Source organism: Notothenia rossii, assembly GCF_949606895.1.
Source record: "Notothenia rossii genome assembly, chromosome: 10".
In the NCBI taxonomy this organism is placed as follows: domain Eukaryota; kingdom Metazoa; phylum Chordata; class Actinopteri; order Perciformes; family Nototheniidae; genus Notothenia; species Notothenia rossii.
The window spans coordinates 49,948,715-49,971,077 of record NC_136908.1 but is presented as its reverse complement, the minus strand read 5'-3'; the positions used below and the strand labels follow the sequence as shown (position 1 = coordinate 49,971,077).

Sequence of the window (22,363 nt, the reverse complement as noted above, 5' to 3'; positions counted from 1 at the left end):
AAGTGTGATTGTTGTCACTGCTTGCGGAACACACTGATCAGCCCTCTCTCTAGTAGAAGCTGTTCACACAGCAGCCTCCGCCGCAACGAATGGAGGCGAACGGGTGAAAGAGATTTCACTGAGGAACTGTTTCACTATCAACACATCTTTCCGTCGGAGACGAGGAGGATTTTATACAGATATTATTTCCGCGGGCAGAAGAAACGCCTCATTGTTTTTAAAAAAGTCGAATTGCTTCCCTTTTCCCCCCGTGAACAGATCGATTGCCTGTCATTTAAAAAAGGGCGTGTGTGCGAGGCAGTCTTCACCATTTAATGTGGGTATATGGTGTTTTAAATATTTTTTACACCATCTGGGTCTGAAGGACAGAGTCGAAGATGGGATGCACACTGAGCACAGAGGACAAGGCGGCGGTGGAGCGCAGTAAGATGATCGACAGGAATCTGAGGGACGACGGGGAGAAGGCGGCGAGGGAGGTCAAGCTGCTGCTGCTCGGTAAGGGGACTCGGTTCGCCGGACGAACTTCGGCGAAGTGTGTTCGCCTACAGCCGTTATAGAGTGGGGAGCCAGCCCTGTCATTAAAACCAAATTAGTGTATGTTCATTCTCTGGTTAATGGTCAGTTTTAGGTGGTGTCAATTAGAAAATGTTACGAAGTTTTAATTCCGCATCGGTAGAATAACGTCGTCTCCTCCTTGTTAGCTTTAGTTTACCGTCAACTCTGGTCATTAAACACAACATAACGTTATTTCCAAGTAGTTAAATGACACTATCCAAAATATCCAAAACAGAACATCAATTCGTGTTTAAATTCGTTTTTTATCACACTTCTAGTCACACTTTTCATTTTTGTTAACACTATGTCCATTCAGCAGCCTATGAAGAGCATTTGTGTTGACTAAATCCTTACAACAATGGCACATTTCCTCTCGTCTAGTCCATTACAATGCAGTGAAATATGCTCGTGGCTTATTAGGGGCCCAGACCTGACTGAATGTAGGCTAACTAAAAACTTAGTTGGGTCCAGTCAGTTTAGGTTGTTTAGAGACCCTATCCCTGGTTTTAAATTAAAAGTTTAGCCTAATAAGGGACTGAAGGGTTTCCCCCCTCTTCTGTAGTGTTATCTAGAGTTTCCTTTGTTTAATTCCTTATTGCCTCCCTTGTCTTTAACCCATCTCAAGTTCAAGAACAAGATGCATGTAAAGATATCCGAAAAGGGCAAATATCTTGCGCAACAAATCCAGGAAATTACAATAATGAAAGTTAATTTAGTTTAAAGCCTCATGAACATGACAATACAATAGCAGCCATTGAAACATAAATGCCATTGATCATCTTAAATAAGTAAGCAGTTGCATGACATGACATGCTGATGTAGATATAATGGCCTAAGACCCTTTCATTACTCTCTGCAGTAGCCAATTTTGACTCCAAAGCATTTTCACATTCGCTCTATGTTGGTGTCTAAGAATCCACTATGATTATGGTAAATCGATATACCTCCTTAAAAATCTACCACAAGAATGTTTTATGAATGGCTTAGTAGGCTTTTATACTACATTTTTGTAATGTCTTGCATTCATTACATGTGTTTGTCACGTCAAAGCTTCTTCTTACAACCCTGTATGCACAATTACGTGAATTGCTTTAATTTAGAAGCCAGCCTTGTGTACATTAACGGCATTACTTGCATATGGAGAAACACTGTTATCCTTGTAAATAGAGACCGTAGGTGAAAAACTTTTCCATCAACCCCTGAGGTGGATAGCGTTGGGAAATGTTGACATGCACACACACATGGTATGTGGGTAACCAACCAGGACAAGAAATCTGAAACTAATACCAATATCAGGCAAACGGCTGACAGAACGCACAACATAAGAGCTTTTGTGGACTGATTTGTGAACAAAAACAAGATAAAATGTCCTTGTTTTTTTCCTATAATTTCGCAACTCCTTTCTAACATTGGTTTTTCATTACATTTAATTCAAGGGACGTTTTCTTTGAAGATTGTTTGAGATATGTAAAACATTTAGTGAGTCGTTGGTATAATTTAGTTTGAATAAGAATGCACATGCTTTCTCACTAAAGGTAGACCACATTCCTCAGGTGCCAGATGAGACTTGCTGATTGAACTGAGCAAGTTTGGTCAAGTTTCTGCTATGCTGCTGTAGGGTGGAATACTAGTTTTCATCAGCCTTAGCTCTGACACACACCATACAACGTTAGTTTAACCACTCTGTTGTTGGTTCATCAGCCTTTGTGACAGTTGTGTGCCAGGTCGTGTGGCCCCCAAGCGTGGCGGACTTGGCACCGTTTGTGTTTTTATCCATTCAGCATGGCAGCCTCTTCAGGTTACTGCCAGTGACAGGCTGTGACACCAGTAGAAAGAAAGAGAGGGGCAGTAAGATGAGAACAATGCTAAAGCATTAAAAATGAAAAGGCTCTGCTGCAGAGAGACAGGGTGGCTCGAATCAGGAGTTTAAGTTGTTTATCTTGCGGGTAAATAGTCACTGAAAATATTCAGTTTTGAAGTTGTTGATTCGTAAGCATTTCTGGAGTAGACTTTTCTCTAAACACACCCAGTCAACATCGATATAAATTCAGTAAAAACTTGTGGCTTGGTAGTTAAAGGCTGTAAGCATTGTGGAGTTGTGTTGTATCCAAGATGACCACACACTGAGGATCCATTTCCTGTATCTGTGTCATATGGGTTTTGCCACTGCCATGCCCCGTTTTAGAAAACTAACTGCAAGGCTGAGGTCCATTAACCTTAATGGGAGAAGTGCGCATTAACACAGACTTTTTTGCTCCACAGTAAGGCTGGGCATTCTAATGATGTATAATTATATAGATATGGTGTCTTTTTCAGATTTTGAAGGCCGAATTACAGTGAATGATGAATGATCCAAGGCAGTCCTTATTTTCCCAATACTGATTTTTGCTCAACAAATAACTCATTGTGTAAATATTCAGCACCACAGATCAACTCACGAATACTGTTGCAATATCTATATCAAGGTGGCTGGTCAAAAATATGGCATTATTAGATTTCTTTGGAATGACACTTCAAGAGAAAATTAACTTTGCTTGAGAGTGATTTTTCTTCCAACAAAGTCTCGCGAGGTCTGGCAGAACCTAACGTTACTCAAACTGTGTCAAAATGTGAAGTTATGTGAACTAACAATTTCACACTTCCTACAGTAGGTTACACATTTTTTTCATATATCCTAAATATGTTGATGTGTTAACATCTAATTTAAGCGCTATCAAATCTGAATATGCACTATGTCTATGTCCAATTTGAGACAGGAAGTTTATCCCATTGATAACATTGGGGCTGCTTGCAATATGTATTTTTTTGTCATCAAGCTTTTGTTGTATGAAATGGAAGTTACGACTTCTAAATGAGTTGAAGTTTGTGTATACATCAAACATCTGGTGCTTTGGGGAGTGACAGGTTTATGTGTTTACCACCTGGTTCTCAGTGCTACCCTAAATGTTAATCACAGGCTTATGTGTGCTCCCTGTCACTGACCTAAAATCGTTAAGCTGACGTAAAAAAACTCCAATTTACATGAAAATGATTTGAATTTTTGAATCTTTGTACACACACTGTCAAATCCAAACTACCAGGCAGGCTCAGGTGTCCTTTAGAGAGGAGGGTGGACATCTTTTCTCTCCTGAAAACTGAACATATTTCTCATTTAGCTCTTTGTCTTTATTTGGCTCTCATTTGATTCCCATAATCTCCAGGACCCAATTATCCTACTATTCATATCTACGTGCTAAAATAGATTACAATCTCCTCAGCCTAATTACTCTTTCTATAGCTGTCGCGCAACTGTGGGAAGATTTTTATTAATAATCCTCAGCCTTTCTCCACCATTGGTCATTGTGCCCTCTCTAATGTTTGCCATGTTTTAATGATGTAACCAGACATGTATGGATGTGCTTTGTTATCTTAAAAATGCGGGGTAATCAAATGAAGTTGTCCGCATTCCAACATCTCTTTGTCCGCATCATTAGACATCTCCTCGAACAGTTTGGTCTGTCCCAGTGTGTGGGAAACAATCTTTCAGCCATCGATCTGCTTGTTGGCAGTTCGATCCCTCTGGTCGTTTACCCTGGTGGTTAGCGCAAAGCATGGAGGCTCCTGGAATCTTTCATGAATGACTCATATTTAAATCCCCTCAGAGGGAGAGGAAAAAGAGGAATTGGATATTAAGCGAGAGGAACAATAAATCATATTGGGAAAAAGGACTGAATGTAAAAGAGGAAGATGGATATTTATGAGGGAATAAGAGTGGAAAACACAGAGAAGGGAGTGGGGCTGGATGGTGTTTGGCTGCTAATGTGGCATCACTAATGTGGTTTGCACATTGTGCCAAGCCCTCTAGAAGCCCTTACATTGCTCACTAAAGAGGACATGTTGGGGTGGCTGCATGGCCCCTATAAACCCCCTGACCCGCACAAACGTATCTTCATGCCGTTGATCTGGAGCCTGAAAAATAGTCCTTTGCCATCTTTACTTTGGTTTGCATGCAAGCCCACTTTGCTGATTCTCCAAGAGATTTAGTAGACACATTTGGTTAATCTGTAAATGGAGAAGGCCCAGGCATGGTAGCCATTTGAATCACATTCATCTCCATAATGCTATTGTTTTCAAAGCCTCATCCATGCTGCCTCACGAAGATCAACCAGAGGAAGTTCCAAGAGAAAAGATGTGTTTGTGGTTGGGGGATAGAAACAGCTCTGTTCTTTGTGCAAGAAGAGAAAAAACGCTCCAGTTTTACTTGTTGGGTTGGACTTTCCTAAAATAGTTTGAACCGCTAGAAACAGAAACCAGCTGCTCCAGTGGTTTGGAGTCTGGAGCAGTTTTGGGGTGGGTGTATCAAAGCTGTGGATGTGTAACATGACTCTGCATGAGGACTTATAGGTCAGGCTTTTGGTGCCATGTAACCCTTGATGGTCCATGTGTGAGGCAAAATTCAGGAAGACTGAACATCAATGTGTGTTCTGTATCCCTTTGACCTAAAAACTTTAACAAGATCCACACCCTAATGATATCACTGGTGTAGAAGGACCAGAGCCAAGTCACTTGCATAAGCGCTCCCATCTCATTGATTATGATAAAGACTGAGACACCAAATCTATGGTTTTCATCCAATTTTAACCATTGGAACGCTTAGAATTAGTAGGCAGGCTTATTACCATTTCAGTTGTGCGGCTGATGCTTTCAATTTCTGTACACTGGTCTTTCGTATCGTCGTTACTATGATCTAAAGTGGAAAAATATGGCAGAATTTACAGCTACATATTCACGATTACAGTAGATTCACTTGACGTCATGGTCTTAATCCCTGTGGGGAAAAAGTTAATCACAACATCGAAGGATTTCTCAACCAATGTGACTCACCTTTCCTAATGAATTAAAGCATCAGTTCTCAGAAATGTCATCAAAAGTCAGCAGAACATTCTTGATTATCTAGTTTTATGTTCTTATATTCAAGGGGACTTCCTCCATGAAAAGAATTTGTTTATTGTCACAACTATTTTCTGATTAATTTGGTTAAAGCTCTAACTAAAGATATTTTTTATTAAAAACTGTTTGGTCTACAAACTGTAAAACTAGTGAAAAAAGAAATCCAAGGTGAGGTCTTCTTCTAATGTATTGTAACTTACATTTAAAAACCCTCGCATTTGAGTGTCTAAAATCAGGAGTTATTTTGAATTTTTACTAGATAAATTAGATAAGAGGCCTTTGTTTTTGCTGCTTATAACATTTCTTTTATCAAAAAAAGCTGTAAAAAAAGCCTCAGTAACCTAACCTTTAAGAAGTTACACAACTGAGGTTAGCTAACATCTTCTTTATAAGGATGCTTCTTTGAACTGTGGGCTCATAGCTCGCCCTAAGTGGATTTTCATGCATCCCACATTGAGGGAGCTGTGTGGGTATGTGAAGCCTCGGTGGCATGGTGCAAATGGCTCTTTGCTTGGCCAAGGGGGGCAACCTTGCCAACTCGCAGGCCAGTCGTGTCTCTCACACAGATTCACACACCCAGTGTCGGGCCTCAGAGTACAGAGAGCTGCCGCGGTGCCGTCAAGCCTCCCCAGGGCTCTCCGGCACCCGAGTGGTAACACGTAATTAAATTGTGTCCTCAGGTGAATCCCATCTAATTATCGTGGAGGTGAGGTGCCAGCACTGTTCCATCAGCATGCAGTACTGCTGAGGGAAAGTTTGTAGGAATGCAGACTGATAGTGTGCCCGCTGCAGCAGGATGCATTAAAACATGTTATAAATAACTCTCAGAGGACTGTTACTTACAATGTGAAGCAGGCTGATTTACTAATGGCTTGTCGAAAAAGTGTCTCATTTAGAAGTTTATGCAACATGAAAAGTGGAACTAGATTTTGCCGATTTAATTATTATGCAAGAGCAGATCATCTAGTCTCTGCTGACTGGATCACGAGGTAATGCTGTAGAGTCTACAGCATTACCTCGTGTAGACCTAATGGTATGATTCGACTTCCTCTTATTCTGTTTCTAGAGCTGAGAGGGGAAGCTGGGGGTGTTTACTCAGGGAATTGCCACTCAAGTGGTTTGAAACATATTCCCTCGTGGCCAGGTGCCTTCAGTGTAACCTTCTTAGAACACGCTGCTGTAATATGAGGACATTGCATTAGTAGATGTAATGTAGTTTCTGGTAAAACCCTTTAGATGCTGATGAATGTGGTTTCATCACAGATGGCTTTGATTCGAAAAAAATATTCCAATACAACGGCCACTTCCAAGTGACCGGTTACAGTAGAGGAAACTAAGCCACATATACATAATATATACTGTTCCCCTGTCACACACACACACACACACACACACACACACACACACACACACACACACACACACACACACACACACACACACACACACACACACACACACACACACACACACACACACACACACACACACACACACACACACACACTCACAATCACAAAGCCTCGTCAGGTGACTGCAGCCTCACATTGGAGATGTCCTGGATGTAATGAGAGCAGTTGCCATGGCGCCAGTGGCGTAACTATCAACGGTGCAGCCGGTGCAACACACCGGGGCCCAGAGCCGGCAAGGGGCTTTTTTTTTTTTTTTTATATATATCTTTTACATTTTTTTTTTTTCCCCAATGGCATTGACCGGTTCACGCAATCTTCAAAGTAACCAAGCAACCTAAATTAATTTGTAATTTAGCTGTCCAATGACCTTGCTCCCTTTCATGTCATGGGATACCTTCCGTTTAATCAACCTGTACTGTACTGTAGCTAGCAGCAGCAAGTAATAGCTTGCAGACCAAAGCACAAGAGCGGCGATCAAAAGAGAAAAGACTAGAGAGTGTATGTCCGTGCGTGTGTGAGTGCATCAGCGTGTGCTTATGATGGGGGGGGGCCCAAAACAATATTTGCACCGGGGCCAATCACAACCTTGTTACGCCACTGCATGGCACTGTGACGTTTGAGCGATCCGCAAAGCAAAAGGCGTGCCAACACTATGCTCCCACCACTGTCTCCATCCCAGTGTTGTATCATTCATAGGTCAACTACAACAATGTCATTCAGTTTTGGCCCCAAGTGCCCCCACATGCTGAGCTGACAGCATGTTTATTCACAACTCCATAATAATCTATCTCATCTTTAGTTGTGCGCGAGCCAAGAGCCTTGATGATGTGATTATTTAGCTGATAAAATTCCAAACACACCTACAGTAACGCCAAACTAGAGCGAGCTTTATCACAAAGCGAGACTTCTGACTGAGCTTGTTGCCATCAAACAAATGAGTAAATCTGCCTGGAGGAAGGGACAAACTCAATCACCGGGGACATACACAGACTTTGGGTTGCACACACACTCTCTATATGTCATTTGATTTACGTGGTAACGCTCAGGTTTCATAATAATGGTTCCTTATCATGCCATTTGGCCCCATACATCATCATAAAATGCAGTATAGGAAGTGATCTGGGTGACGTGGGTTAAAATGGGTATGACTCGGGCAACAATGACCTCTTGAGATATTTACACTCTAATAAATGTATTTTTCTTCTTTTCTAGGCGCTGGCGAATCAGGGAAAAGTACAATTGTCAAGCAGATGAAGTGAGTTCATTTTGCTGCTGTTGCATCTCATCATTCTGCACACTGAACAATCAAAACAACCCTTTTTTTTCTCCAGCGTATCAACAGTGACTTATTTTCCCATCAGATATGCATAATGGCACAGTATTCATTTTGCTCAATACAAACAGTGTCAAACAGCAATCATGCTTTTATAGCGTCTCTGAGTATTATTTATGGTCTGAGAATCACATCGAAAACAGCTACCATATATAATTGATCATGACGACAACCCAGCAGAATACATTAGGACTAACTCCATACATCATCCACATAGTGCGCGCGTCCTACATGAATTACATTTTACACAAGCACGCTCATGGTATCGCTCATGAATCAGCAGACATACAGATGCAGATTTTAACCGCTGCTCAGTTTGATATTTCTATTGGTTCTTTACCTGTTGAAGATGTATAGAAATTGTATTATACTTACAATCAAAATAATAATACATAAATCCACTGTAATACCAGTGTGCTCGGAGATATCCGTTTGACCATATCTGGTTAATTGACCAATTTGCCAAACCCTGCATATTTTGGCTGGAAAATGTTGTAAAAGATATTGAAAAGTCCAAATAACAAGCAAATGAACCAATATTGAAAATAATAGTTTTTTGTAACACATTCAGCTTTTGTTGTAAAAGCCTGAGAGCTTGCCCCTTATCTTTTGAGTTAAACAACACATTCAATAAATACATTAAAAGATAATAAATTGAAAGTTTATATTTTTTGTTTGCATGCAGATGCTTCTATCCAGACTAAATTACATGCAACTGTAGAAAAAGCTTATTTCCCCTGACTAACCATGGTTCAAGTAGCCAGGAATGAGAAGCTTAAATATCAGGACCAATGTGGCCTGATTATATTTCACCACATATAACCATTGGACATATGTCAGAGAAAAAGGATATTGAATGAAAGCGGAGGATGAAAGTAAGTGATTTTTGAGAAAGCTGAAAAGTAGGACACATTACTCACCGTACATATTTCTTCATGAGTGTTTTCTATCTATCGTGGTAGCATTTGGAAAAATGTGGTTATGGTTTGACCGTCTTTTCCTCCTTTTTCTTTCAGGATCATCCACGAGGCAGGCTACTCAGAAGAGGAATGTAAGCAGTACAAGGCTGTGGTCTACAGCAACACCATCCAGTCCATCATCGCCATCATCAGAGCCATGGGGCGCCTCAAGATCGACTTTGGCGATGCCGCGAGAGCTGTGAGTGACAGAGGGAGGGTCATCTGGTAGAGTAGAAACCTGGAGGGAGTCGGGGGTGTTGGAAACAAGCTAGTACATTGAGTAAACTGTCAGCAAACACTCCTGGGAAAGTAAGACACGGCCATCCCCTCCCACCCCTACCATGGAAACCCATAGAGATACAACTTTAATCACAGAAGCACATTGATTCCATGTAAAAAAAAAAAGAAGCAAAATAACACAAGTAAACAATAATAATAAATGTAATTTAAATAACAAGCAAAGACAGATAAGTGAATACAAGCTTATATAATTGGGTAAAAAAAAAAAGAAGGAAATAAAATATTAAAAGGTTTTGAAAATAAATAAAAATGTTCCGCTATTCGGTTGGGGGTGTTTTTAGGTTATTGAAATCAAGCACTGCCATTTATTATAAAAACGGTCTGCAGAGCACCTAAGAGTATATTTTATCTTCTCAAGTTTGATAAACAATACCTGGTCCTCAAGCCAAATATTTAACTTTTAAGTTGAGTTTTGTATAAGGTGATGTTTTTGCGCTTCTGCCTTGATCGGTTGATCAGAAGCTATCTCTGCAAAATCCTTATAACCTTGTGACTGGCATTTCAGCTTGGTAGCAGCCGGTCATTGTTAATGATAATAGCGGTTTAAATGACTTGGATGGTTGATTTATGATCCTGACTTTATTGCCTCCCCTCTCTCAGGATGATGCGCGGCAGCTGTTTGTGCTGGCGGGCTCCGCAGAGGAAGGCTTCATGACGGGGGAGCTGGCCGGTGTCATTAAGCACCTGTGGAAGGACGGAGGTGTTCATGCCTGCTTCAGCCGCTCTCGCGAGTATCAGCTCAATGACTCGGCAGCATAGTGAGTCACATAACACACAACATAAAAAAAAAGTTGCATTTGTATTCCCAAAATTATGATTCACTCAAGGAAAAACCTCCAGCACACCAATTAATGTCAACAAACTAGTGCCATTCCTCTACAAACACAGAAAGCTGCTGCCTTAACAGTTGTTATTGCCTCTCATCATGCTCAGACAGCAGAAAGCCCCGGCACCATGTATCTGCCTGGACTTTTAAACTGTCAATATTTGCCCTCCTCAGCGAAGCCTGAAGAGCAGAGGCTGGAAAGCCAATTAATCCAGGACCTTACACCTTAGCACAGGAACATTTGTCACATGCTTAAAAAGAAGTGATCACAACCCTCTGCATCTAAACTGCTCCATTGTTTTCCTTGGCCAGCCTGAAAGTTGTATATGTTGTGCAAGAGCCGTTGGCCAAGAGAGAGATGATATCATCATTTTGTGAGGAAAAAAGCAGTTGCCTTGTTGTGCTCTGAAGCAAACATCAGTGTTTATGTAGCAGGCCAAGGGCGCTGCAGTTGTTGCTCTTTTCTATTTGGTTCCTATAATCCTGCTGTCCAGGGGCTTTTCATGAATAGGAAACACCATGTCCTGAACCTTGTGTGTTTTTACTGTTTAATACCTTGAAAAACAAACAAAAGGCCTGTTAGTGTAAAGGGGAGATTACTAGTGTTTGTTGGATAGCAACTAGAGGTCACTAATCTTTCTTCCTATTGTAATTTTTCAGCAATAACCTTGAGTGCTTAGGTCACAATACACCCAGAGTGTAAGAAAATGTAGTTTTTTAAATCTGAAACAATTTATACTACATACAGAAAAATAAAGTTTGTATAGGCATTTACACCTAATGTTGAACTATTCTTTCTATGGAAAAAGAATTATCTCTTGCAGTATGCATGAGAAAATCCATATAAAAAGATGTTGAAATGAACTTAATGCCTTTTTTTAAAAACACATCTCAACTCATCTCAAGGTCAACTTTGCCTTGCAGTTTCTGGGTTTAATTAAGCGGAAAAAAAGAAACATGCTAAAGTCATAACAAATGATCAAAATGCCATCCCTTCTCTATACCTGCATATGCCAATTCACAACCATGACAAGACTAGAGGCTATCCCATGGGAGACGGACAAAACATTGACTCTGAAATGTTGGAAGTTTCCCCATCGGCTGCATAACCTTCAACCCAGGACTGAACCCAGAGGGAGTCTACCTTACACACAACAATGTGAACTCCACACAGAAAAGACCTCAGTTCAGGTTAACTGAGATTTGTATCTGGTTAAAACAGCTAACAAAGAAGTATATTGTTTCAAACTGAAATGATCGGGAGTCATTCATTCAAATGGGAGATAAAGACTTGACCTTGATACACATTTTCTCTTTCTCTCTCACTCCCTTTTTATGATTATTCTGCTTTCCCTAATGTCCTTTTCTATGTGTCTGTCTATTAGCTACTTGAACGATTTGGACAGGATATCCCAGGCCACCTATATCCCAACTCAGCAGGATGTCCTGAGGACCCGAGTCAAAACCACAGGCATTGTGGAGACGCACTTCACATTCAAGGACCTTCACTTCAAGTGAGAATTTCTTCTTCTTTGCTTCAAAGTGTTTTTTTACGTGGTGCCTTGATTAGCTTTCCTTCCTGCCTCTGACTCATTCACTCCCATAGAAATTACCTTTGCTCATGTACAGATGTAAGTTGTGACACAATGTGTGAAGGTGTTCTGCAAATATCAGCAGTGACTCAGAGAGAAAAAAAAACAGAAAGGAAGTGGGGGCAGCAGGCTTGATGATATCATGACACTATAAGTCCGTAAGCGGATGCTAGTGACACATACATTCATGATGTTGGGACATACAAGAGAGCAGAAATAGATGTTAAATGATCCATAGAGACATACAAAACACAGCGCTTTTTAAATGTCCTGTCTTACTCAAGGCGCAGCTTAAATACACTCATGATGACACACAATTAGTGTCACAGTTGTATATCACAACAGTTCTTCTGTAAAGTAGCCATTGCTCTTTGTAATGTACGGATAAAACAGCAGGGGCTACACGTTAAAAAGCAAAGTACTCCTTTTTTGAATGGTTCAGTTTGTATTCGAAGATAAACACAATTAAAGAGGTCTGACCTTATGTCGGTCTTTCTTGTGTTGATGAGGTAAATGTGATTACTTCTTTTATTTGCACACCCTATTATACATTCACCATTCCCTCCCCCAGTGCTGCCTTTAAACCGTAGTATTTCCAGATGTGGCTTCTGCAGTGTAGTAGCAGCTCTCACAAGAGCTAAATGGGGCGTTTTGTTTTGCCACAATTCCATGTATTATTATGCAATTGTTTCACACGTTACCGTTTACAAAAAGATTTGAAAATTGCTCTTTATAATTGGATTTGCTATTGTAGAAATTGTTCCCGAAAGTGAGAGAGGTGCTTTGGTGTGGATTAAGTAAAGCGAGCAGTAAAAATCCCCCTCATTTATAGCTCTTTACAAGCAAATAGAAAACACAAGATGCTGTTCTGTCAGTATACCCATTTGCTGGTCACTTGAGTATTGCTAGAGTAGATTTTTATCAGAACAGTTTTGAAGTAACAAAAGACAAAGCATTTGTGTTTCCTCTCCCCTCTATCTCTTACTGTCATCACCAAACACTGCAGCGAGAGCGGAGCAGCCGTGAATTCTTTCTGCCTCTGAGTTTATACTGTAAACACTGCTGTATTGTCTATGTATGTCTGTATGCTGAGGCACATGTGTCAATGTTTATTTCTCGCCCCGACCAGAATGTTTGATGTTGGAGGTCAGAGGTCTGAGAGGAAGAAGTGGATCCATTGCTTTGAGGGAGTGACCGCCATCATCTTCTGCGTGGCCCTCAGTGACTACGACCTGGTGCTGGCCGAGGACGAGGAGATGGTGAGTGCTCCAGCCTCTGACTCACGGAATAACATCAAAGCAGGCACTCGCTGTTTGTGCACACCAGGGAATTATTCCTCTTGTTCACTGGAATAGCAAAGTGGAAATAAATGATAAGGCTTTTCCCTTTCTTATGGATCAGTGGGCAATCATTTTTTTCTGTTCCTCCTTAGAACCGAATGCATGAGAGTATGAAGCTGTTCGACAGCATCTGCAACAACAAGTGGTTCACAGACACCTCCATCATCCTCTTCCTCAACAAGAAGGACCTGTTCGAGGAGAAGATCAAGAAGAGTCCTCTAACCATCTGTTACCCAGAATATGCTGGTAAGGCTGGCTGCATTTGACAAATAATTGTTTTGAAATGGCCCATTCTTTTTCTTTTTGCTCTTTTTTTAACACAAAAATGCCATTAGAACCTGCCAATGACAAATGTGCTTATGGAGTTGATTTTGAATCTTGATTAATACACTGTCGATTTGAGCAGATTTGTTCCACATAGAAAACAAAGATCGTTAGTTTAAATGAACACTCCCAGACCAGAGATGGGTGTGTTTCAGTGTCAGATGAGATGATACAAGTGATGGGAATGTGCCTGACAGGAAGCTTAGAGAGGAAGATGTCAGAAATTAGGAGATTAACATTGAAATGTCATTCTGTTATCTACTACGAGTGAATTAATAAAACAATTAGGATATTTAAATCGCTACCATTCTCGCATAGGGCAACACCCAGCAGCAGATTAACTTAATTTAACTTAATTTAACCAGCCTGGCTCTGGCCAAAGTGAATAAATCCTGCCCCCCAGCACCTCTAAAACTCAATAATGATCACAATGATAATCACATATTCTGACCTTTCCTTTAATCCTTTATAAAAAGTGTAGTTGTGGTTTTTGAGGCTATTTATGGGTTGTTATTATTAGCTAGGAGCAGTGACTCCCTGAAGTCTTATATGACTTTTGCACACTAACAGACTGCAAAATGTTAACACATTTGTTTTTGTAATTTGAAAAAAAGCCACATGTTAAAGAATGAGCATTCAACTTTAATATGAAATGATATAATGAAAAATAATGGCCGTTATTCCCAGTTAGCAGGATGAAGCCCAGCCATGTCAGTCAGTCTTAACAATTAACAATATATACAACTTCTATACCTTGTCCTATGCATTGACTTCCTGCCTCTTCACTTCCCGCTCCAGGCTCCAACACGTACGAGGAAGCAGCTGCCTACATTCAGTGTCAGTTTGAGGACCTGAACAAGAGGAAGGACACCAAGGAGATTTACACCCACTTCACCTGCGCCACGGACACCAAGAATGTGCAGTTTGTCTTTGACGCCGTCACCGACGTCATCATCAAGAACAACCTGAAAGACTGTGGTCTCTTCTGAGGATGGAGAAGATAACCTTTTTCTTTTTGGTAAGGGACTCTTCGTCAGCGGGTGTATGCACATATCTGCATCACATTTCAGCATTATGAATGAGTTTCTTCACTTTATAAGTAGAGTGCAGCACTAAGGGAACTTTGGGAGCATGCGCTCTGGATATCTTCTTTCAAAATTCAGAATTATGGAGGAGCATAGCTGGAGTTGACCACAATGATGTAGCGTAGTCCATCATAATCAAATGCATATTTACATTTTGAAATCTGTCCCTTCCTTTTATGTACGGCTAAAATACATTTCCCGCTCCATTTAGATGTTTGTTAATGATAGTGAGGCGAGGTCGACCTCTCCAAAAGTTCTCTTTTTGAAAAGGCTCAAGGCCATCCCTCCTCCGTCTCGTCCTTCATGGTTCTTTCTCTCTCCTCTTCTCTCCTCAGGCGGTGGAGCCAGTTTATTGTGCATCTTTGGTGGGGAAGATGAGAAGAGTCGGGAGGATCAGTCACGGACCAGTGCTGTACTATATGCCACTTTTAACAGCTTTATTTATGTTTTTTGTCTTGGAACATTTTTGAACTAGCGTTACGACATTTGTGTAGGATGTTTGTATCTATGTAAAAGCGTCACAGCAAAAGTTTCCCGCACACTAAAAAAAACTGTTACTTTGTATTTAGTTTTGGAGGAGATCACTTTTATGCTGTTACTTCTGCCGCTGTCTCTGGAAAAGGAAACTTTGCTGTTGGTGGAAATGCTTCTTTTCTTCCTTCCCTACAACCAAAAGGGAAGAAAAGGCGCACAACTTTGAGTCCAGTTTGTTGGTACTTGTGCCTTCGCATGCATTTTTACCGCGGCCGTAGTCCCAATGCTTGTTCTGTTGCCTGCTGAATTGTTCTAAACATAAAGAGGTTAACTGTTTTCATATGTTAGTGTCCCTGCTATCTTCTATGTGCACACCATTGAGCTATCGGGATGTGGAAGGTTTCCCTCTGGTCTAAAGCTACATAGGTCTCCATGGTGATCAATATGTAGCCTCCACAGTCCCCTACCCCCATCCCCCCACCAGCCATGACAATGAAAGGCCTCGCTGGCCAATCACGCAGTACAATACTGAGATGTAAATTGTTACATTTGCCCCGCAGATTCCGGGGTTCTGGTTTTTAAACTGTACAAAATATCCATTCTTCCCAACCATTCGGATAATGGTGAGTCAAGGCATTGAGCTTATGATAATATGCTCAAGTCAAAGACAAGGGTAGGCACATTTTAATGTACATTTTAATGTATTATGAGGAGAGTTTTGGTGTTGAGGAGAGAAAAACTGAACCACTGAAAAGATGGTTGTAAAGGTTGAGGATGAGGTCTGAAATGTTTTAAGGTTCAGACGCCGTTCTTCGGTGGTGATTTGAGAGTAGAGGCGCTACTCGAGGATTCATTCAGGTGATGGAAACCAAGATGGTCAAGAAAAAACTGGTCTGTGATTTGAGGTCAGAACTACTTTGCCAAGAAGAGTAATAAATATAGTCCTGGATTTGTTCACATAAAGAAACTGCCACAAATGTATGTGTATGTTCTCCACGGATGGAGAATCTTTGTAGACTCATCTCCCTTATTTTGCTAATAAAAAACATTTACAAACCACGTGAAGTTGCTCAATCATTAAACATATGTATCTTCTACAGTTAATTAACCATGTTTACACTAATGGTGGCTTAATTATTGCACTACTATAATTAGCTGCTTAAGCACAAAGCATGATGAATGTATTTCATTATGCTACCCTTTCCTGTATCTTGCATCTTCTCGTTAAATGTCATGCAGCTATCACATGGCCTCATAATGCAGAATGAGCTCAAACTCTAATTTAATGTATGTTAATGACCTGAAAGCTTTTTTTTTTTTTTTTTTTTTTTTAAATATGCTAAAAGATCAAATGTTTCATTTTCATCATGTATCTCGAATACAAATTCTACTTCATTAGATGATGCTTTTATCAGTGATGGGTCATGCTTTGATGTTCGTGTAGGCTGGCTGGGATGCACTTCACATCTTCATAAATGGCTTGCCACACTGTTGTACTGTGCATGCCTTTCTTATGAAGCGAGATAATATGGGCTCAGAACAGTCTCATAATACACACATGCACACAGAAGGATTCAAAGTTGTATTTCATGATCCGCAAAAGGATTCACACTTGTATTTCCGGATCCACACTTGTGTTTTTCAATGCACAAACAAATGTGTTCCGTTTCATATACATGTAAATAAAATCCAAATAAAGAAAAAAGTTTTACATATGTATTTTTGATCCTCACATATTTGTTTTCCGTTTAAATCCCCTGAACCTGCAAACACAAACTGCTCTCTGTGCACGGATCGCTGTGCATTCGTGTATGGGTTTTTTGAGACTCCCCTGACGCTCACCCGATTCGTACTTGTAATTTTTTGTATCTATAGCCAATCAGATGTCTCCTCAATTCTAAGCCAATCACATGAGCGCCCCCTCCCCACCCCCACACGAGGGTAGATATGTCTTGCCTTCATGACGTAGCGCTTCATGTAGGCCTACGCATTTTGCGCAGTCCGGAGCTGACAGGTCCATGGAGCCTGCCTGCAGGCGCTAATCTCAGGACACCTCCACTCTTATGGAGCTATTTCAGGGTCATACATTTTGATCATTCAAAAAACAATTTATTTGAAAGTTCAAGTTTTTATCCTGAACTTTGAAAAATACAATGATGTATTCAAAATAAAAATAAGTATTTGACCTCATTTTTCAGGTTGAATATTATTTTGATTAAGTTCAGCAATTTTCAGATTTCACTTTTATACATATTTTGATATTTGAATCCTTATTTTTTAGTTACATTTTTATCGTTTTCAGATTCAAAACAATTATTTTTTCAGTTTCAAATCTTGTTTTTTCAGGTTTCACATTGCTTTTCACCTTCAGATCATTTTTCGCTTTCAGATCTTTTTTTTTCGCTTTCAAACTTTTGGCCCTGATGTTGCTTGGGGGGGCGGGGTTTAGCAAAGAGTAGTTTTGCATCCTGAGTGACAGGCCTCCCTCTGTCATGTTGCCTTCATGGATGTTAGGTAGCGCGAGAAATATAACTCAATATTTTCTATACACGATACTCCCGTGATAGGTGGGAAATAAAACTGATACCAGCGTCAAAGTTCCGTTAAGTGAGCTGTTGAGCATCGTAGTTGGCAACAATCAAGGTATAAGCGCAATAAACTGTGCTAGAATGTGAAATTACGTATTACTCAGTACATTGCCACTTTCCGAACAGGAAATGCACGCAAATACAAGCCTTTATATTATTAAGGTACAGCGCCACTTTCCGAACCATTGATGAATGCTTGTGTACACAAAAACGGCAGGCAAAACAGTTTTAAATGTGTGTTTCCTGTATGCCGAATACAGCTTCTTTATTTATGTCCGTATGAAGTTGTTGTGAGTGTGGAGGGAGCAGCTACAGGTTAGCTTAGCCTAATCGATCAGTGCATTACGAAGCCAGTGCTAGACAACGGGGGGGAGCCCCGCCGGTCATTATCGGCCGATATTCACTCTTAATAGTTTGATCGGTGCTCTCTATAAAGGCCGATCAGGAGAGCTGGATCTGATCAATATGGACATAAATGCGAGTAAAGTATAACCAGACGCGAGAGAGAGATCAGATCAGCTGCTGAGTCTGACGGAGACACGCAGCTCTGCATGATCACCTGAAACTCCGCCCTCTGTTTAGGGAGCTGACCGGACAGCGTAAAATGCGTATATGAAGTGTCATGAACGCAATAAATCATACCCTCGTGGGGGCGCGCTGTGATTGGCTTAGAATTGAGGAGACATCTGATTGGCTATAGATTCAAAAAATTACAAGTAAAAATCGGGTGAGCGTCAGGGGAGTCTAAAAAAAAACACGCACAGCGATCCGTGCACAGAAAGCGGTTTGTGTTTGCAGGTTCAGGGGATTTAAACGGAAAACAAATGTGTGAGGATCAAAAATAAATTATGTAAAACTTTTTTCTATATTTGGATTTTATTTACATGTGAAACGGAACACATTTGTATGTGCATTGAAAAACACAAGTGTGGATCCGGAAATACAAGTGTGAATCCTTTTGCGGATCACGAAATACAAGTTTGAATCCTTCTGTGTGCATGTGTGTATCATGAGACTGTTCTGAGCCCATAAGATATCTTGTTCCAAACACATTGTCCCACAGAGGCACATTTTCTATCAGTTTTGCACACAACCTCCATTACAGTATATTTGTATTCCTGCGTGGCCTTTAAGGCTGTGCTACCTGCAGTAGTACTCAATGTGTAGCTTTGTTAGGAAGAAAATTGCCCGCACCCAAAGGTTAACTTCCACAGGCTGATAGAGAAACCGCATTATCTCATTTTCCTATGTGCGTATGACAGTGATGCCTATTATTCATAAGGCAATTTTGAACAATAGACCTGTTTAGTGGAAGCATACATCACCAGTTATAGAGGACCGCTGGCATCACCTTAAAAATATCCCTCTATATCTGATCTTAGATGACAGTCATCTTGATTTGCATGTGTGCTGACCAGAGTGTAGGAATACTCTGTTATAAGTTTTTTTTTAAATCATTCAAAATGGAAAAAAGTATGGCATCAAAATATAATTAAAGTGCCAAAAGTAAAAGTACTTCTTTACAGGTCGGCCCATTTCATAATTATATATAATGTTTTAATTCTAGTTATTGATACAATAATGTGTTGATCACACTTGGTAAAGGTGGAGGCATTTTTCATGACTTTGTATACTGCAGGGTAGCTTGTGAATGTTACTCCACCTTGGATTTAAGTTATATGTAGCCTAAGTGGTGATTACATCCAAATCTGCAAAGTAACTCAAGGTATAGAATAAATGTAGTTGAGTAAAAGTACACAATTTAACTCTGAATTGTAGTGGAGTAGAAGCACAACATAGTAAAACATAGACATTTCTTAAGTACAATCCTCTCAAAATTGTACTTAAGAACAATATTGAGTTAATGTACTCATTGCCCAGAGGCTAAAAAGAAAAAGGTTGGAAGATGCTAAAAAACCACAAGGCCTTCGACCCCGCCACATTGGACATTGTCTTTTGATTGTTGTATGAAAGCTATAACGTCTTTCCAGAAGAAAAAAAAATAGCAGAGAAATTATACCCTAAGTTAACTGTTAGTTAGACTTTAGCCACACATTAAGGTAACGCCGAAACAAAATATATTGGGTTAGCTAGCTAGCCTACATTTCTCAACACCGTGAGGCAAATAAAGTTAAAATGTAGCCACTCATTATCACGGTGAAGTAGACGGATGTGGATGCTAATTTAGCACCTTGCTAGTACGCTACTTTTCAACGACTATGAAGCTAATTTAACCTAAATATATAGTTACGGTAACGTCTGCATATGTGGGTAGTGACAAAGAGTACACTTTCTTTATGTTATGTATCCAGAGCTACGGTGGCCGGCAGGTGCAAACGCTAAACAACGGCCAAAAACACGTACATAAGCAGGAAACACCTGCAAATAATGAAATGAAAAACCAACAAACCCTGAAAACAAATACAACAGAAAAACACTGCATTTACAGAATAAAATAAAATGTAAAAAGTTGAATTAAAATATTAAAACAGCAACACAACATTATTCCCACATTAAAAGCCAGTCTGAAGAGGTGTGTTTTGAAGGTGGGGGGCTCGGTGCAGTCTCTGATGTTTAATGGGAGTGAGTTCCAGAGGGAGGGGGCAGCGATGGAGAAAGCTCTGTCCCCCCAGGTTCGGGGCTTGGTTTGTGTGGGGATAGACAGGAGGTTGGCTTCTGATGAGTTAATTGAAAGACCGTTCTTTAATACTATTATAATATTTAGGTAGCCGAAAAATATCCACTCTTTTTGACTTAACCTTGCTGTCCTACATTTTATTTCTCCAAAGATGTACTGTCCATTCTGTGGTTCCAGCGTGACATGGCTTTTGTGGTGTCTGTGGCAGAGACATCACATTTCTAAAAGATGTGGCTAACAAAGTCCCTGAGGAGATGCCCACCACTAGCGCGCATCTAAGTGCACAGCCTAGCACCAGTGCAGGTAAATAGGTTGTTCGTTTTATTACCAAACAATAAGTATTTATAGAAAACTTGATTGAAAAGTTCGAATTCTGTTATTATACAAATACATCTCTAAAGCTTATCGGGTAAGACTAATTAAAAATGTAATTATACCATGTAGGTTTGAATTTGTGAACATGAAATCAATAAATACCTTTGTGTGCTAATGACACTGTCATTAGATCAACTGCATCATTATTATTTATTGGTTAAAAATAGGATGGAGAACCAACCCCATTCCAGGAAGAGGTCCAGTCTGCCCCGGGTCAGAACACCTTCTATAGGTAAACGATGTTGACAGTTGCATCGTGACACAGTTGTGTGGTGTGTATTTTTATTTTTCATTTGTTTGTTTGTATAGCCTCCAATCACAGTGGGTAACATTGCCAGGAAGCAGAACAATTATACTTTTATACATTTCCAAAGGACACCGACAACATCTTACGTCTTAGTGAAGACGATACAAAAAACACCCACATATATTTTTCAAAGATCAGATATGGTTTCTTGCATCCATTTCAAATGTTTACAAGGATTGTGCAGGAGTATTACAAAGTGCTGTTGTCAGTTTAGAACCCAATGTATTAAAAAAAAGAACAGGAAGAGGATCGACATCCTTTTGTAAATATGACTGTCATGCATATATTATGTATTTCAAAGTAATTATGCAACTGTCTTCTCACTGCAGCAACTACACAAATGTGTATGCTCCGATCATTATTGACAGCCAGTCTGAGCCAGAAGAGGAAACGGAGCAAACTGCAGAGGACAGGTATTAATTGCTACTATTACCACTTCATTTTTTTATTCTATACTGTAAATCATATTACTAGCTTCATCATTTAATATTACAATGCCACTTTGATTAATGCAACTCCTTACATTAGGTATCAATAATAATTCTTGCTCCCCTCTGCAGCTGGTCAAAAATGATTGGGGTAATTAAGTGTAAAACACAATGTTTAATAATAATAACAGGAATAACTTGGATTTATTTACCTTTCAAGAAACCAAAGGACACTTACATTTATGATACTATTTAATGAGAGTAGTAAATCAGTCAGATTTAAACCGAACACCATAGGAGGGAAAGAAGATGTTACAATTAATGAGAATATATATTTTTAATTTGATAAATTACCTGTCTTCCTTCCTATGCGATATTGACAACATATTGATTTATGTTTATGGATTATGATTGTTTTCTACCCTAGATATCCATCGCAGCTACATTGGAGGAACTACATGCATCAATCGACAGAAATTCCAGCTTGTTGCAGACTGCAGGTTGCTTGCAGTACCCTGATGGTGTGGATGGCAAAAACGCAATCATAAAGGATTTCATGCAGTTGTACATCATTTAACGCAACCATTTTGCCATACAAAGGTAATGTTTCTGTACTATTTAACCTAAGTTCAATATATTTGAATTGTTATCGAGTCAAACACATCACCATTTAGATGTTAAAGCAAGGTTATCATTTATATTAGCACCATTCAGACACAAAGCAATTCCAAGTGCTTTACACTTTCAGAAAATACAAAAATTGCATTTAAAACATCATTAAAATTATTAAAAGCAGTTTAACGTGTATTGAAGCTCGGAAAAAACATTTCAAGATAAGAAAAGCCTAAATCAAGCGTTCTATGACCAATTGTGATACCAAGGCGATTGAGGGTTTACA

The 22,363-nt window shown here is 39.9% G+C and overlaps 1 protein-coding gene and 1 long non-coding RNA gene across 2 annotated transcripts; both read left to right on the top strand.

Annotated features, from left to right (window-relative positions):
* The first annotated feature begins 25 nt into the window (after positions 1 to 25).
* Positions 26 to 16,188, top strand: gnai1 (guanine nucleotide binding protein (G protein), alpha inhibiting activity polypeptide 1). The gene is made up of 9 exons (XM_079654349.1): positions 26 to 495; positions 8,109 to 8,151; positions 9,246 to 9,387; positions 10,089 to 10,246; positions 11,700 to 11,828; positions 13,036 to 13,165; positions 13,339 to 13,492; positions 14,369 to 14,588; positions 14,991 to 16,188. Exons 1-8 carry the CDS (start codon positions 378 to 380, stop codon positions 14,557 to 14,559), a joined length of 1,065 nt encoding a protein of 354 aa, XP_079510475.1. The 5' UTR covers positions 26 to 377; the 3' UTR covers positions 14,560 to 14,588; positions 14,991 to 16,188.
* Positions 16,189 to 20,310: 4,122 nt separating this feature from the next.
* LOC307022655 lies at positions 20,311 to 22,059 on the top strand. The gene is made up of 4 exons (XR_013803471.1): positions 20,311 to 20,658; positions 20,898 to 20,962; positions 21,367 to 21,450; positions 21,893 to 22,059. It is a non-coding gene; the product is annotated as an uncharacterized lncRNA (long non-coding RNA).
* The last annotated feature ends 304 nt before the right edge of the window (positions 22,060 to 22,363 follow it).